General features: G+C 42.7%; 1 protein-coding gene across 1 annotated transcript in view; it reads right to left on the bottom strand.

The window, feature by feature from the left end:
• Positions 1 to 15,029, bottom strand: part of CPXM2 (carboxypeptidase X, M14 family member 2) — a 157,302-nt gene extending 142,273 nt beyond the window's left edge. Inside the window, exons 1-2 of the mRNA XM_090057350.1 lie at positions 14,487 to 15,029; positions 5,189 to 5,290 (exon numbers count right to left, since the gene is read on the bottom strand). Of these exons, the coding sequence (XP_089913476.1) occupies positions 5,189 to 5,290; positions 14,487 to 14,814 (430 nt within the window). The 5' untranslated portion in view covers positions 14,815 to 15,029. The remainder of the gene's footprint in view (positions 1 to 5,188; positions 5,291 to 14,486) is intronic.
• Between the last annotated feature and the right edge of the window lie 2,838 nt (positions 15,030 to 17,867).

Here is a 17,867-nt window from a genome sequence, read left to right as displayed (position 1 = left end):
CACTTGACGGATGTTTTAGAAGGACTCTGATGGTAAAGCAGAGCTATAAACCTGTCACTGTAATATGCAAGATCTATGAAAAAGTGAGTATAAATATAGTGCATTTTCTGGGAAAGAATGAGATAGTTGGTTTTCAGTTGTTCGTGTTCCAAACAGTGTCATCTCTCAACACATTGTAATGATTAATACACTAAGACTGTTAAGAGTAAAACTCAGTGTATTAGAAACAGGAGATACTGTGTCTAATCCTGCAGTCCCCATAATCAAGTGTAATTTCTACCAAAGTCATGGACAAATGTAGTCAGGGAGGACAGCTGTTCTGTTTCTTGGGTCTGTACAAGAAATGAAGGTGAAGAGCCGTGAGGTCTACGGGCTTCCCATTCTTCATTCTTCAGGGCCAAGAAGAGGTTGTGGGGTCTCCATCCTTGGAAGTTTTTAAGAGTAAGTTACACAAACACTTAGCTGAAATATTTAACAGGGATGATCCTGCCTTGAACAGGAGGTTGAACTAGATGACCTCTTGAGGTCCCTTTCAGCCATATTGTTGTATGACTCTGATTCCATAAAACACTAAAAAGCCAAAAGGAGGTATTATAGTTTTGAGGCACTCAGCCTCCTCTTCAGGTTAGAGACAGGGGGAATAGTGGGAACAGTAGAAATAAGACATGGGAGTTAAGCCCCAATATATGTTTAAAAATCTGGGCCTGAACTGCCATGGGCTAAGGAAAACAGCATGTACCAGGCAAAAGAGACAGATCTTGAAGGTTCTGGTCCTTCTACACATGATGCTGTCACCGTAGCAATGCACTACAGCAATGTGGCATCTGTGGGCAAAAACCATGATGCCACAGCTACATCATCATTCTACAGTCCCTCGTTATAGCATGTAGCTATGGCAACGTCGTGCCAGAAATAACTGCATGTGGCATGCACGGCACAGTATGGGCTATTACTGCACTGTCTTTCAGTACTTCCAAAAAGAAGGACTAAATGACAGCACGGTAACAGTGGCACCATTGCGCAGAGCAGCACGTGTAGACATGCTCAGTGAAAACTGAAGATTCCTTTGTCACCCCTTCTTGACATCCTGGAAAGCACTGAAGTTAATGTGGCCAGAGGTCCCCTCCCTGCCTCCATGGGATTTATGAAACAGCCAGGAATGGAGGCTCATGCACACATACATACCCTACATCTTCCCATGTATCCAATGTTTCCAGTAGCAGAGAAATGAGGGAATCCTCATGATCCACTTTCAGGATGTAGCAGTAATTAAAAAGATGAAGAATGCCAATATATGACAGCAGTCAGCACTCTAGGAAACACCTTCTGCAGACTCTAGAGCCTTAAAATCTCAACAGATAAGGCATCTCTGAAATGTTATTAATCTAATTTTATGGATAGGGGACTGAGGCACAGAGGAATTGAGGGCTAGACCCAGTGTAGAACTTACATGCTTAAATCCCCTCTAACTTCCACTTTAGACACCTAAGCACAATGCCACTCACTTTGCTGCTCCCTAACCTTAGAGATCTCTTAATGTCACAGGTATCTATCAGTGAAGTTCCTCAGGTGTCTAAAGTTCTGGACATGCCTAGAAGCAAATCTGTAGTAACAGTCCTAAGCAGCTGAGTCTTTCGCATCTAAATCTGGTCCAGATCCTCAAACCTTATCCCTACATCTCCTACAGGAAATATTTAGCAGTTGTACTGAGGGCATGCCCAATGCACCAAACTCCAGATAAAGCACAGACACCAGAGAAGGGAGTGATGATGAGTAGTCTGACTTTTTGCCAGCTTCTCAGCATTTGAGCAACTGCAGTCTTGGGTCCACCACGATCCGCTGGCTGGGGAACTGGCTATGTAGTCAGACCCAGAGGGTGGTAGTTGACGGAAGTCAATCGTTATGGTGCCCTGTGACCAGTGGCATCCCCCAAGGCTCTATCCGTGGACCCATCCTGTTCAACATCTTCATTAATGACGTGGACATTGGAGTCAGAAGCGGACTGGCCAAGTTCGCCGATGACACCAAACTCTGGGATAAAGCATCCACACCTGAGGACAGGAAGGTGATCTAGGGCTGACCTTGACAGGCCCAGGAAATGGGCAGAGGAGAACCTGATGGTGTTTAACACTGAAAAATGCACCTTGGGAGGAAAAACCTGCAGCATCCTTATAGGCTCGGCAGTGCTACGCTAGCTAGCACTACAGCTGAAAGTGACTTGGGGGTCATCATTGACCACAAGATGAACATGAGCCTGCAATGTGATGCTGCAATGTAAAGCAAGCAAAATGCTGGCTTGGATACGTAGCTGCTTCTCAAGCAAATCCCGGGACGTCATTCTCCCCTTGTACTCAGCCTTGGTGAGGCTGCAACTGGAGTACTGCGTCCAGTTTTGGGCTGCACAATTCAAAAAGGATGTGGAGAAGCTTGAGAAAGTCCAGAGAAGAGCCACATGCATGATCAGAGGTCAGGAAAATAGACCTTATGACGACAGGCTGAGAGCCATGAGACTCTTTAGCCTGGAAAAGCGCAGGCTCAGGGGTGATCTGGTGGCCACCTATAAGTTTATCAGGGGTATTCACGAGGATCTGGGGGAATAATTGTGCACCAGAGTGCTCCAAGGGATGACAAGGTCAAACAGTTATAAACTCCTGCAAGACCGTTTCAGGCTGGACATAAGGAAGAATTTCTTCACTGTCCAAGCCCCCAATGTCTAGAATAGCCTGCCACCAGAAGTAGTTCAAGCACTTACATTGAACACCTTCAAGAGAAATTTGGATGCTTATCTTGCTGGGAACCTGTAACCCCTGCTGACTATCTGCCCCTCAGGCAGGGGGCTGGACTCAATGATCTTCCAAGGTCCCTTCCAGCCCTAATGTATATGAAATCTATGAAGACACCTTATTTTTCTAAAGGGGACTCAAACACACACATCCCACCTTCCAGAATAATGTCTAAATCACCAGCTTCTGCAGGGTGAGGGTGCTCCAAAACTTGGCTGTTGAAGCTATTCATTCCACTTCAACAAATTATTAAAGATTCATTAAGCCAGAGACAGAGCAAGAGTACTGTTCTCCAACCTAGAGGCTAGGGCACTCATATGGGAATAGGGAGACCCGCTCCAAAGACTCTTTATACTATTTCATGGACTAGACATTGGATAAAATACTGAAATACTGCCTTAGAAATGAGATACTAGATCTAAGTGCAACATCCCCATCACCTCCAAATCTATTTTGAAAGGAGTGTCCCTTGCTTCTTAATTGAAATAAAAGACTGAAGCACCTGCCTTCGGAAAAGTGTTAAGGCCTTTGACTGCCAAGAGAAGGAAAACACCTCTGTTCAGGTCAGACTGCTTTAAAGCAGGAACAAGATTTAAGACACCCCTCTTCTTGGGTTTCATTACCATCTACTTTAGGCAACTCCCTGCTCAGTGTTTTGGCTGCTGTGAAACCCATTTTACAGCATCTAACTTTCCCCATGCTTTCTTTAGGAAGCTTAGGTGCTTAACTCAACTGCCACAGATTTTGTTAATCCTCAATAAAAGTGGAAAGCCTAAATCCCAAACCAGGTCTCTCAAGCTCCATTCTCTACTCTCAACCATCATTTTTTCAATATATCTGGATACTTAGATTTTCATCTATTTACAAAGGGCCCCTTGAATATAAACTTCATGAGATATTAAATTGAGATTTTTAAAGTGATCCTTTCTATAGGAAATTAAAGCAGTATCCTGCTAATTATAACAGAATAGGACTGGTGCCAGTTACATGCCAAAACAAATTTACAATCAGCCTGCAGGCTGACATATTTTCACAAAAACATGTTTATTGGACAATTCACTTTAATAAAAAAAAATGAAAACTTCATAAATTGAAAAAAATATATAAACTATTTACTATTAATATACTATCTTCCAAGTCTGTAAGATAGAAGCTATGGGAATGAGAAACAAATTTAGGTCACCAGCACAAGACATTTATAACTTCTTTTTTAATTCCTTTTTAGGATTTTTTGGTGACAGAAGCACAGTTGCATTTTACTCCCACTACTTATTTATTTTAATCTCCAAGATAGCTATAGAAGTACATAAGATGTCTGTACTAAAAATGTTACAAATACTTGGAAGACTTTGTCCCTTATGATATTATGGAGTTTTTCACCACCAGATCACTAATCTACCTGAGGTCATTTATTTTCTGATCAAGTTTGTTAACTTCTTTTGAAATCAGAGGAATCAACTGAATCACAACAGACACCATCCACAGTACAGAAGCTAGGGTCACAGTTGGTATTGGTCTGAGCTATTTCACATACTTAATGGAAGTTTAACATTTATTAGTGGGAAAGAATCATACATCTTTCATTCTTGATGTTCCACAGAGAAGACTTCTGTCTTTAGGCTCCAAAGAAAAGACTTCTGTCTCTGGGGCTTTCTATCTAGCACTGCTCAGAAATGCCAGTGTCATTTATAAGCTGAAAATATACCTTGTTATTTTAAAACTATTCAGTGTATATTGCGTTTGCTCATTTGTTCTAAGGTCCTTTAGCCACCATTTCAGACACCCACTTTAAAGCTCCTGTATCCTTCCATAGCTGTGGAAATAAGATTTAGGCTCCTTACCTCTCTCTGTATTTTAAAGTATTGTCACATACTGACAAATTCCTTGTCCCTTTACTTTCTCCCACAATGTTATTTCAGCATGTGATTTCCAATTTAGCACAGACCTTAGACTAGTGGTTCCCAGCCTTTCTTGCCACGACCCACTGCTGGGTGTGGAGTGTGATAGTGGTGGCCCAGGGATGTGGGCAGGGGAGCTCCCAGAACATGGTGCAGCTTGTGTTTGGTATGTGGTACCGCTGGCATTGCCCCCGCAACCCTCATTTGAGTCACAACCTGAGGTTGGGAACTGCTGCCTTAGGCATAGCAAAGAATTAACAGACTCTCCTTATGCCTGAAGAAGGGTGTTTGTGCCTGAAAGCTTGCAAAGAACAATTTTTCCAGCTATTTAGCTGGTTTAATAAAAAAAAAAAACACATCTACCCAAAGAACCTTGTTTGCCTTTGTCCTTAGCCCAACAGTGCTACAACCAACAACCCTACAATATCCCTTGTAATTTAAACATAGTTAAAGAGAGCAGCCACAACACCAAGAATGCCAAAGGTATTTTAAACACTTCTCACATACTTTCTCTGACGTCTTCATAGGCGCTTCGACTTTCAGAGTCACCATCTGGCTTCTTTTCATTCCCTTTCTTGTTTTTCTCACCTTTCTTGTTACCATTTTTGGCTGGAGGAAGAAAATTAAAACAATTTTACTTGTGCGCCTGTCAAGTTTATTTAAGAATGGCCAGCAAATACATGATAAACAAAATTACTTTCTTCTTTTGATAGTGTGCTAACCTTTCTGACAAAACAGACACTTAGAACACCCTGTTATTCTTTCCCTAGATAGCAGAACTATAAAAATACAGGGTTAAGAAATCATAAGTGTCCCCTTTGCAAGGAAATCAAAAATGTTTTTCTCTTTGTAGTGACAGAATTCAGAATTTAATGTACTGGGCTGACAATTTATTTCACAGCGGTTCTCATCATGAAACATTTAAGGGCCCATCTCATGACTTCAGTCAAGCTAGATCAGAAATTAAAAGGGATAAGAATCTTTATCTGCAATGATATGACTTCGTCCAACCTAATTACTGATCTTCTGGCTCAAGGAAAGAATGCCCTCAAACTTAGTGATCACAAGATCACCATTGCTATATACCAGTATTGTACAGCATCTTCCACCTGTACCTCTTCTCATTCTGATGTACATAGCTGTCAATGGCCAGCATGATATATTTAGATGTGTATATACAGAGGTAATTTATAAAGCTACAAAGCAGGTGGCATGTCTATATACATATGCTGACCATGACTATCCATAAAAGAACATGCATACACCCATCCCTCATGAAGAAAACAAATTTGTAAATATATTGAACAAAGCTTTAAAAGCTCCCCCTTTTCATTTTTATATGCATACACCCACACACAAGCAAGCCATTTTATTCAACATTGACACTATCTTTGCAATACTCCAGGCTGCCCATCCATTCTACTTCTGGAGTAAATAAACTTGACATTGTGTCACTTCTACAACTAATTTTTTTTTCTACCCTGGTTCTGTACTGTTCTTTCTTTCCTTCTGTCAGTGCTGGGAAAAATACTCAGAAGAGTTTTCTGAGTGTATTCAATTAAAATTAAAATAAACTCATGTCAGCCATGCCTAGACTCTTTGGGTGTGCTTTCCACAAACATCCAGAGAATTAATGTTAAACTCATATGTCTACAAATATTCATGGAGAATTTGTTGTATGTGGTAAGAAGTACTACTGACACAACCATGACAATCCTCCCCAAATCCCACAGCAGATACTTTGCAAAAGGGCATTTGTTTGAGCCAAATATCTGATTCATCCTTTGGATCCAGCACATACACAAGCAGATGCTTATTATTAAATTAAAATCTGCACACAGACAATTCATTTTACCTTAGCCTAATTGTTAGGGGGTAAAAATGCGTAAGACAAAAAGAAGAAGGCTTTCTAAAGTCAACTGATTGCTTCTTTTCTCTTGCTCCCTCCTACTGCATTGCTGCATCTCCTTGAGACATTCAAAGCTGGCATGGCCTCAGGAAGTCCTCCTTCTAAGACAAATCTGGTAAAACTTAGACAATGGGCTATTGAATATTCTCATTGAAGAGGTCACCATCAGCACAATGAATATAAAAATTCTGGAGGGGATAGAGTACGTTCAAATAATTAGTAAATTGATCTAAACCGTAATTTACTCCCTTTGGATTACAGAAGCAGATTTAGGCTTCTGTAATGAAATCTTGATTTTTTTTTTAAAGGCCTTCAACTCAGTTTGGATCCAGCTGCTGTGGAATTATTATGGAAATGGTTTCCCCCAGCAAAATCAAAAATGTTTATTCAAAAGGTTTTTTCTAATGTTACATTATTCATTAACGTTGTTTGCCTAGAAGAATACTGAGTAGCCAGTCCAAATGTGTTGAATATAATTAAGTACATTATCCCTCTATGCAGTATTTGACCATTCTTCTGCCTTCTTCAGTAAGCAGGATAGCATTCTTTGAAAGATCGGTACTTAAAAGGACCTTTTGTGTTATGCGTCATTATTTAGTGGATTTCTAGAGTTGCCAACAAGGTGATAGCACTGCTAAGTAAAAGAAAGCTCATTACAAACCACATGTTTATGTCTTTGCATATGGCTCTGGGCAATGAGGCCCTTATCCAGATCCTATTAAATTCAGTGGGAGAACTTCTAAGAAACAACTAGGGTCAATGAGTGGGTCCCTACTGTGCAACACAAAGTAAAACTTCCGCAAGAAGTTGAAAGTTACCACACACTCCACAGGACCGAGTGCTTCACATCCTTTTTGCTTTTACCAACTCTGCCATGCAGGAAGAGGAGCCGTATGATAATGCAACTGTAAAATGTTGCTGCAAAGCCAGGTGTAAGGGCTTCTTTGCTTTTATCTCACCTGTTTTTTCATTCTTCGTCCAAAGACACACTCTTCCTTGCTACAAACATGAACTGCTCATCTTTGCCTTTAAGCCCCTCATCGTCTGTTCCCACTGTTTCCATTGTCTGTCTGAGGCTACCGATACGTCAGCTTCTGTCTCAACCCTACCAATGATTCCAACCTTCATAACTCATTTGTTACATTTTTAAGCCAGTACTTCTGTGTTTTCTGCTCATGGCTAAAAGAAACTCCCCATAAGCTTCTAAACTCACTGGCATCCTTCAAACAACTCCTAAAAGCTTTCCTTTGCTATGACACCTGCAAAAGCTTGACAGCAGTTGCTGAGCCAATAATAATGCCTGGCATGCTGACTGAGAAAACCTCATTGTTTTCTTGCTGTTCCCTTGTCAGCCAGTGATTGTCTCTCATTTTATACTCCCACTGTATAGTACCAATGGGGCTCAGAAAGAAATGAGATACCGACAAACACACACATATATTAAAGGAGGTCATTATTGCACATGTAGTATCATGGTCTTATTAACAAAACAATAGTTCTGAGGAAAAGTAAGCACACTAGGGCACAGGTAGACTCGACATAGTTCTCTTTGAGTAAGTTTCAGGAAATATACAAGTGGTCAGATGAGAAAAGCATACAACTGACAACCATGAACGCACGAACAAATGTGCCCTTTTGGTTTGTCCCAGAGCTCAGGCACCAAGAAATAAGTGAAATAAGAAATAGCTGTGTGTTGGAAACCATCCTGAGAACTGGCATGCAGATGAGCATGGCAAGCTGCCTCCTTTACTTTCCAAGTGCAGTTGGAATTACTTTATAGCCAGAACAGGAACCGCAGGAATGGTATGTGTTTTATAAGACTGGCCCAAGCTTCAGAGTTTAGATCCTGATCTGAATTTTGTAATGTCAAGGCCTTATTTTCACCCGTAAGTGAGAGCAGGGCAATTATGACATTTGTTTACACTTCAGTGAAGCTTGGATGCGCATAGCTCCAGAATTTTGTTTCATACCCATCACTCCAGCACTACCTCCAGAAACCGAGCTCTCTTTCTCTCTCTCTCTGTCTCACACACACACACACACACACACACCCCTCCCTTTCTGCTGAAGCTAACAAGAGTGGAGGACACTCCACACCTTGCAGAGGACATCTGGCCTTTCAAGATCTGACACACTGGATGTACCACCATAACACTCTAGGACAGGGATGCCCAATTTTTAAGCAGGCGGGATGGCATTCTCCCGAGGCCACACACAGTAGGGGCACCCCCTCCCTAGTGCTGCAGTGCACTTGCATATATGCCACCGCCTCCATCACCATTGCAGCGTGTACCCAAATGGCCCCAGCCTCATACTGAGCTCTCTGTCCTACACTGTGCCCTGGGGCAGGTGCCAAATATGGACGCCAAAAGAGGGAGGTGGAGACACAAGATAAAGCCAGAGAAATAGAAGAAATAGCAGCTTGGCAGGAGCCAGGGGGGGCACAATTTAACCCCAAACAGGCTGCCAGTCAGACTGCCCTGTTCCGGGACAGGGAAACCCTTTAACTGGTTTTGTCTACGCTCATTCCTTTGTTCTTCAATGTTGTGCCAGCACCACTTAAGACAATCATCACCTCTTCCATTACACCATGAATTTGACTAAGGCACAGGATTAAAGTTGGTGACAGATGACATTTGAGAAAGCTCAAATGTAATGTCAGACAAAAGACAAGGTACTTCAAAATAACACCATATCGCTACACCATTTTCCTTCCAGATTTTTCCAGTGGGAATGCTAAAAAACAATGAAAATATGAGAGAGTGGATATTTATAGTTTTAATAGCTAAACACTTCAAAAACTATGATCTGTACTGCAGATGGTCACTGAGAGGGTGTATATTAACGTCCATGAAGAGCCTGAGCAAAAGCCCATTGAAGTCAAGTGGGATTTGGATCAAATCCTAAATCAGCAAGAATGGGATTAGAAAATGCAAATCCACACATGGAAAGCTCTGTCAAACCAAGTACTTACCTTCCAAGGATGGCAATGTCCAGTTTCACTTATAAAAGTCATGGTGGCAGGGATAAGAGTGGCATGATCCTATTACATTGTTATGTAAGTACAGGGCTTGAAAATATCGGTTTTAAAAAAATGCAACAGTAAATGCCAATAAATCTGTCCTTATATTAGTACTTCACATTTTGAACAGTGCAATTCACAGCATCTACAGCAATTAGCTTAAATTAATCAAGTGCATGTCACATGTAATTTGCTATAGCTTTCAGAGTGTTATGATTTTAGCTTAGCTTTGATGCAAAGCTAGCACTGATCAGTACCAGCTGCTCAGCCAAGGGGCAGATCACACGGTCTTGTTCCTCTGCATTTCTTCATTCCAGCTCAGATACTGTCCATTGTTTGCCACAACACCTAATTAATCCAACATGCGCCACTTAGAATGAGCTTCACAAAATGTGGCATTTTATATTTGCTGTATGTCTTTCAAATTCATCTATATAAAATATATATTACATACATGAAGGATCATATATCTCTAAAGGGTATAATACATAGTTATTACCACCCCCATCCATATTTACACTGCTGGATTCATCATTGTTAATTATTTTTAGCTGTTTAGCACTAATCATGTGGTCACTTTTATGCATCCTTTCATATGGCCAAGTTTTCAAAAACTTTTTTATGGCCAAGTTTTCAAAACTGTGTGTGTGTATGAGATCTTATTTAGGCAGCTATGTAAGAGGCTTGATTTTCTTAGGTAATGAAAACCAACAATTTTACTGACTTTTTAATAACACTAATCACACTAACACTGTGCTTGGTAGAGTTTGCAATTTAATCTGCATAACTGCAAGATCCCTCTATATTCTAATGGCTAGTTATTCTGCAGCAAGAATTATGAGTGCTGTCTATACTTAACATTGTCTGATATTTCTCACTATGAAACCCCTGCTTTCCATTGCTTACAGCTTTTCCAAATGTTAACCATTTAGACTGAATTTCTCCATACTGAGGAGTCTACCTCAGGGTATATTATGGATAAATGTGACAGGAAAATACTAAAATGTTTTGGTTGTTGGTGAGGACATATATATCTTTAAAAACACTCTTGCATTGAGAAGTTCTAGTGCCTCAATACTTTGAAGCAAGGATTTGCAATTTGGTAAGGGGATCACCCTAGTGTTGGACATGTCATTTGCTGACTCCATGAAAAACACCTATGTTTGGCCAAGTTATAATCCTTTGAAATATTTTTGATTACACCTGTTCTGTTAGAACTTGTTAGATTCTGGCAGCTGAAATCTCAACATTGATTGTATTCCAACCTAGAGTGAAAGGGCAGAGCAGGATTTGAAACTGCTGCTTCTGACTACTCTGGGTTGCATGGCACCAGTCACTAGAACTAAGAAAATTGTGCAGTCCCTGACTTACAGGGCTGCAGCCCAAGTAGTGAAAGAAAAGGAGAAGGACCTCACTTCAGTGAAGTACAGTGGGTGCATCTACACCTGCACTTTACGGCGGAGTTGACTAATTAGGTGCTGCAATAAAGTGTCACAGTCTACATGTGCACTGCTATTAGGGTGCAGTAAGTTAACTAACTCTGCCATAGGATAGTACTGTCTGGGACAGTACTATCTTAGAGTGGAGTAGCTGCGTGCACTTCAGTATACATGCAGACCATGACAGGGGCTGGCTGGGGCATGAGGGTGCTACAAAATAAAGGCTGCCTGTGTCCTGTCCTCCCTGTGCTTGTCATCCTACTCCAGTTCCTCATTGCAGCATCACCCAAATGTCTTCTAGTCCTATCAGGTTGGATGGGGCATGAGGGTGCTACAGTGCAGGGCTAGGCAACAGGCAGCCCTTATTTTGTAGCACCCTCATGCCCCAGCCAGCCTCTGTCATGGTCTGCATGTGTACTGAAGTGCACGCAGCTACTCCACTCTAAGATAGTACTGTCCCTGACAGTACTATCCTATGGCAGAGTTAGTTAATTTACTGCACCCTAATACCAGATTGGGGGCCTGCAGCCCTGGGAGGAGTCCAGCAGAGCCCTACAGTCCTCCCAGGGGTGCGGGCCCCTGGATCAGCCTGCTGGATGACAGGAGGCTGCCACTGCCATCTAGTGACAGGAGATTTTCTTGTCAACACCTTGAGGTACAGTTTCCCAGAAACCTATGCACCTATCTCCTTGAAACTTCGCAGGCTTCGTGACCTCAGAAGGGGCTACCATCCCGAGCATTTCATCTGAATTAGGCAAGAAATGACAAAGATATAGGCATTTTCATGCTTCCCTATTATAGCCTATGGGCAAAACGTCGAAACAGTGTCGAAACAGTGTTTTGATGAAACAAAATGGAACAGCATTTTCAAAACTAAATGAAATTCAAAACAAAACAATGTTCCATCAAAACATCAAAATGGAAGTCGAAGTGGGATGGTGCTGTTTCACACAGTCTTAATGACAATCTCATACCGCTTGGAGTTACATTCAGCTCAAATGGGAGAGGTTTTGACAGTAAATGGTGATGGACCTTATAGGTGTTAATAGGATGCCATATAATAGAATGTTTCATACTTCTTTAATACTAGGAAAGTACAGGAAAAAACCCACTCATTTTAAAAACCATTACTACCATAATTTTGAAAAAACCACATACTCAGATTTGGGAGCTGTCAGAACTCTGGGCTGCCAGTAAGACCTTAAGTAGGCTATTTTCTGTGCATACATTGTAACACAACTTTAATTACATACTATTTTTCCATAGCCTCCTTATCTCATTCAGTACCCAGGGTACCCCTGCTTTGAGGAGGAATCAAGGCTGTGTAGAAGAGAAGGTTGTCTCCAGAATTATTACCTCATTTGTTGCAGACTTTGAAAGGTGCTTTGTGCATCTGGCAAGGAAATGTGGAAAGAGAAAGGGGAGTCATAAATGAGGCAGGTGAATGCTGCCTTGGAGAGTCAGTATGCTATCCCTGCCTCTAATCCTATGGCATGCAAAACTCTCCAAAGTTTGCTTGCAACTGTGCTGCCATGTAAATCATCAGGGAGGGCCAGTAGGAAGCCTGAAGTCATTAGAGAGTTACAGAGTATCTGATGGGATGGCAGTGGCTTTCAACCTGTTTGCCATAGTGGGACATGCTTGGCTGGACCTACACAACTTACTTCCTGTGTATCCATTTAAAAAATGTTTTAACAAGATGTCACAAGGGCTGCAGGAGTGTGTTGACCGAGCCGCATGCAGCCTGGGACCACGGTTTGAGAATCACCAAAGAGCATGACAGAGGCCTGAGTTCTAACCGCATCTTAGATGGTCTGTTGATTTAATGCAACGGACCTCCAATTATTTCCTCAGCACAACAAACTTGAGCAAGAGAAGACTACCAAGTAAACTCTACCACTGCCAACACACTTAGTTTCTAGTTACCTTTGTGGCTCACAGGCAACAATATGTCCCTATGTCTTGTAAGGATGCGGGGCTTCTATTGCCTTTATTGGAGCTGATGTCTGGAGAGGTACAAATTAAACCCTGTATGCAGATAGGGGGCTCCATAAATGTTAGCAATACCAAATATGACAGGAGAGAACCTGAAGATAGCTTTAAAACTGCATGCACTTCCCAGCTAATACACTAACAAGTTTATGACGGAAATTCCCCTATCAGGACTGAATCTTTTTAAACTGCTATCTAGCTGCTGGTGTCCTATGGTACCCAGCTTTTGGGAGTCTTCTGCCGTTACTGTCCTCACACAAGGCATATATTTGTCACTAGTGTTCTCTGCCCTGCTCTCATTGCAGCAATGGTAGTGTTGAAGCAACTTCTTATTTTAAGAAAACACACTGTTTACTTGATTAAAAAAATTGCTTTAATAAGTTTTAACTGTGAATCAGAATCTCCAAATTTAATATCTATAATGCTTCTGTGAAAATCTTAACTCTCAAATGTGCTGTGTCCTGACTGCTTATGTGTTTTATTTGCAACTTTTGTATTTTATCCTGCATCTTTTAATGTTACAAAATTCTTTTTCCAGCCAAAACAGTTTGGGCCAGAGGCCTGCGGGATTTCTCTCTAAATTTAGAAAACGGTAGCTTACTGCACGATAAAATATGATAGTGCATGATATTCCTTATCCCAAAAAGCAATAAGGTAAGCACAGCACAATCAGGATATGCCCACAGAACAGGTTACTACTCCATGAAGGCACAACTGTGCCTAATAGAAACCTCTGTACAGTGCTTACTGACCACAGTTTTGCCAATAATAGCAATTTGCTGGTTTTCCAATTGCTTTTCAGCAAAAGAAATTAAGTGTTGTCAGTGAGACGATGGAAGGTATGCCTGCCTGCTTTTGTCTGGGTTTTGTTTTTGCTTAATTTATTTGACAAGTACCTCCTAATAACTGGAGAGAAAAAACTTCTTTTAGGAGATGGTATCTCTTACAGAAAACCTGTTTTCATACCATTCTTGAAAAGACTTTAAAGTGCAATCCAAGTGTAATTCATATGTTCAAATATGAAACTAACTCAGGAACACCTCCAAGATTAAAACAAAGAGGGATAAAAAGGAGACACCATCAGACAATCAGGTTCAACCGTACAGTCAGTCTCTGTTTGATTGTAAAACTGGAGTTTTAACAACCGGACAAATGTCAAATATGATTAAGAAGGAAAAGTCCATGCACTGCCTCAATTAACAAACGGCAGAGCTTTTGCAATCCCCCTGCTTGATGGGGGGAGGGTGTTATTAGTTTGTGTGATTTCCCAAATGCTGCAAAACTTGGTGTAAAAAAATTAGTGTGTGGGTTCATCATCACCTGCATATTCATTATTACTACTACTTCTACCATTACTAGGAACTAATTAATTCTAAAAGTCAAAGTCAGCGTGAGATTGAGCAGAGATCTCAAAGTTTGGAGGAGGAAGAGGTGGAAAGTTACCTGGTGGAGTTTCAAGAATGGATTTTTCTTTTTTGTTGGCTTTCTTCAGTTTTAACTCTTTCCTGCCAGGTCTGGGCTTTGGGGGCTTCTCTGTCTCTGCAGCAGGGACTGATTCTTCCTCTTCAGGTTGTTCGGTGAAAGGGGAATATTCCTCAGTGGGTTCCGGAAAAGAATAATAATGATCTCTGTTAATAATCTCCTGCAAGTAATAATCCTGATCCTCCATAGGTAGAGCCTGGGACAAATCTCCAAGCAGTGCCAGCCCAAAGGCACAGAGAGCAAGACAGAGCTGAGAAAAACATGAGCTTTTCTTGCTAAGGGAAATCATTTTTTTTTTTTGCACCAAGATCCTCTGTGAGTCCCAGATCCTTATTCAGCAGATAGGAAAAACAGAAACTTTGGCAGCTGGTGAATCCCAAGATCTGAAGAGGGAAAATTGCCCTGTCTGTGATGAGTGCTTCTGCTTTGGACTAGTTTGCAAAAGTTACAAGTAGTGCAGTGGGAGTGCAGTCTGAGGAGGGAGGGAGGCAGGAGCTGGAGATGCATGTGATCATAGGGCTCACAAACCAGACACATGTACAAACACACATAGGGAAGAGAGAGAGCTCTGCTCTGCCGGCTTTTGGCAGGTGTGACTTTCCAGAGCACTCTTGCTTGCTTGCTTGCTTGCATTCTTTCCTGCAAAAAGCAGAATTACAAGATACGATTTCAGCTAATTCTCTGGGCTTGCAAGTCACAAAGACTCCAGTGCTCGTGCACAGTTGATCCCGGGCTGCATTTATTTAAAAAAATGTCAACAATCCTTCAACTCCAAGTCGATGCATAAATATATGTCACCTTAATTAGGGGGGAGGGGAGTATGTTTGTGCACACACACACGTAGATCAAAGAAAGTTGCCTATTTCTGTGTTTTTATAGTAAAGTTCACTAAGTTTGTGTACATCTTTATTGTCCCTGTGTGTCTGTATATGCAAATAGTATTTTACATCTTTTATCTTACTTTTTCTTTTTATTTCATACACATTTATTTCCTCTCTCTAGATCCATAGCAAGCTCATCCATCTTTCATTCCTCCAGTAAATGTGGAGATAGACTACAGGAGGTGCCTGTTTTACAGATGTGCTACAATTAAAAACAATAGGTGAAGCACCTTTGAAAACCAGATCATATATGATTCCTCAGAAGTCATTTCCCCTGTGTGACAGGGCAGAAGTCATGCCCTGTCCCAAAGCACAAAAAGGTGAGGGAGCTGCAGATGGGGAGTGCTTCATACGTGTGTTGAGAACCCTAATAAGGCATGGGAGACCAGGATGTGGCTCTAATTGATTTTGGCTGAGCGCTGCAGGAGCAAGAGCAGACAGAGGAGAAAACACCGGATAGGCTCTGACCTGGAAGTTAAAGCACTGGAGCCAGGTGAGAGGTTTGCCCCAGAGAAGGGAAACCTTTGGGAGCAGGCGCTCATGCAGCTTCATGGAGGTATAGCAACTACCAAACCCCAGCTGGGGGTCCACAGAGCCAGCAGAGGAGGATCTGCAGCAACAAAACTTGTCTGAATGAAGATCCAGTGTAAGAACATCACATCAAAGGTTTGCAAGGAGTTCATCCAGTGCGTGAAGCATGCTCGGTCCATAACCTAGAGGAAAGAAGAGAGAGGCCGGCTGGGGAAAGCTGCCCTGTGAAGGTGGCGGGGGTGGGGCTCACCCCTGCAATAGGGACAGAACTCAGAGCCAGCCAGGGGACCGAGTAGGCTGGCTATCCTGCCCAGTTGGGACCCTTGATTTAGGACGGAGCTGAACTGAAACTGTGGTGCTATTCTGAACACAGGTCAAAGGGCAGGGGTGAGGGAGATAATCATGATTTGGAGGCATTCCAAGGACTCTGTGAGTGCACTAAGAACAGACTAAAATATAGAAATTACACCCCTAAATATCTGATGTGGTAAGGGCAGGGTACAGAGATGGTGGAGCCCTGCAAAGAAGCCGGGCAACCAGAGGAATTGTATTAAGAAACAGAAGTTTGCCTCCCAGTATTTACTTTTCCCTTTGGATTTTCCTTAACATGAAAGGCAAAGGTGAGAACTAAAGAGGATAAACATTAGGCCTGCGAAAAGCGGCTAGTATTCACTTTGGCTTCAGATTCAGACGATTCAGGAGGCAATGATTTGATATGGGGATTTGAATCATAGTCCCAAATCAATTCAGCCAAATCTGAATTGAGGATTTGGCCACCGCCAAATCAACCAGATCTCCAAATCAGCCTCACCTGCTCTCAATGGCTGCCCCACCTACTCTGCCAGCTCCCAGCTCTTAAAAAAAAAAAAAAAAAGCCCTGCACTCACCTGATGCTGCCAGGTGGGGGGGGCATCCCCACTGCCCCCCACTGCCCCACACTGCACAAGGTGCTTTGTCATAAACCCCCAACCCCCCCAAACTCCACCCACTCTCCCAGCCCCCCCCATGGCTGCCCCACCTGCCACAAGCCCCCAGAAGCCCCTAAGCTGCTGCAGCAGCCGGTGAGTGAGGGGCTTTTTTTTTCCTTAAAGGGCCAGGAGCTGATGCAGGCGGAGCCATGGGAGGGGGCTGGGAGAAAGTGGGGTCTCAGGGGGCTCATGGCAGAGGCCCACATGCAGTGGTGGGCAGCAGAGGTTGCCCCCCCGCCTGGCAGCAGTCAGTGAGTAGGGGCTATTTTTTAAAGAGCCGGGAGCTGGGGTTGGGTGGGGCAGCCATGGGGGGGAGGCTGGGACAGCAGGGGGGGTCAGGGGCACTCAGGGGGGCTGGGAGAGCAGGCAGGAGATGGGGCCTGGTGGGGGTCCCCCCTCCTCCCACCCTCCTTCCCACACCCCCTACATACCAGCATGGAGTTCAGGTCCAGCTCCCTGCTGCAGTGGGCAGGGACTGTCTGAATTGCCGAAGTTCTCTGAATCTTTTCTGAATCAATTCAGAGAGCTTCAAATTGATTTGGACCTTTTATTTAGTCTCCTGATTTGATTTTCATTCAGAGATTCAGCCACCGAATTGACCCGACTCTCCTCCGAATTGAATCAGCACCCAAAGTTTCGCACAGCCCTAAATTAACCAGGCCCTGAGTGAGAGGATTCCACATATTCCTATAAGAGCCTCAGACTTCCACACCCTGCTGTTTTGGATCACCCTTGCTTTCCCTGAAACTTTGCAACATACAGAGATGCACTGTGTTCATATCTCTGTGTGTGTAACAACCAAAGCTGGTTTTAGGAGGAAGTCACAGAGGTCTGCCAAGGATCCAAGGCCATGATGGGCCCCACTAGGCTAGGTGAGGGAAAGGTGCCTAGTTTGAAGATGGGAGATGTAATAGTGTAACTCGGGAAGGGCAAGCAGGCCACAAACGCTAGGTACCAATTTA

Source organism: Crocodylus siamensis, chromosome 7, assembly GCF_052110815.1.
Source record: "Crocodylus siamensis isolate JL-2025a chromosome 7, ASM5211081v1, whole genome shotgun sequence".
NCBI lineage: Eukaryota > Metazoa > Chordata > Crocodylia > Crocodylidae > Crocodylus > Crocodylus siamensis.
Note: the sequence above shows the minus strand (reverse complement) of the source record. Positions and strands in the feature narration are given on the sequence as shown.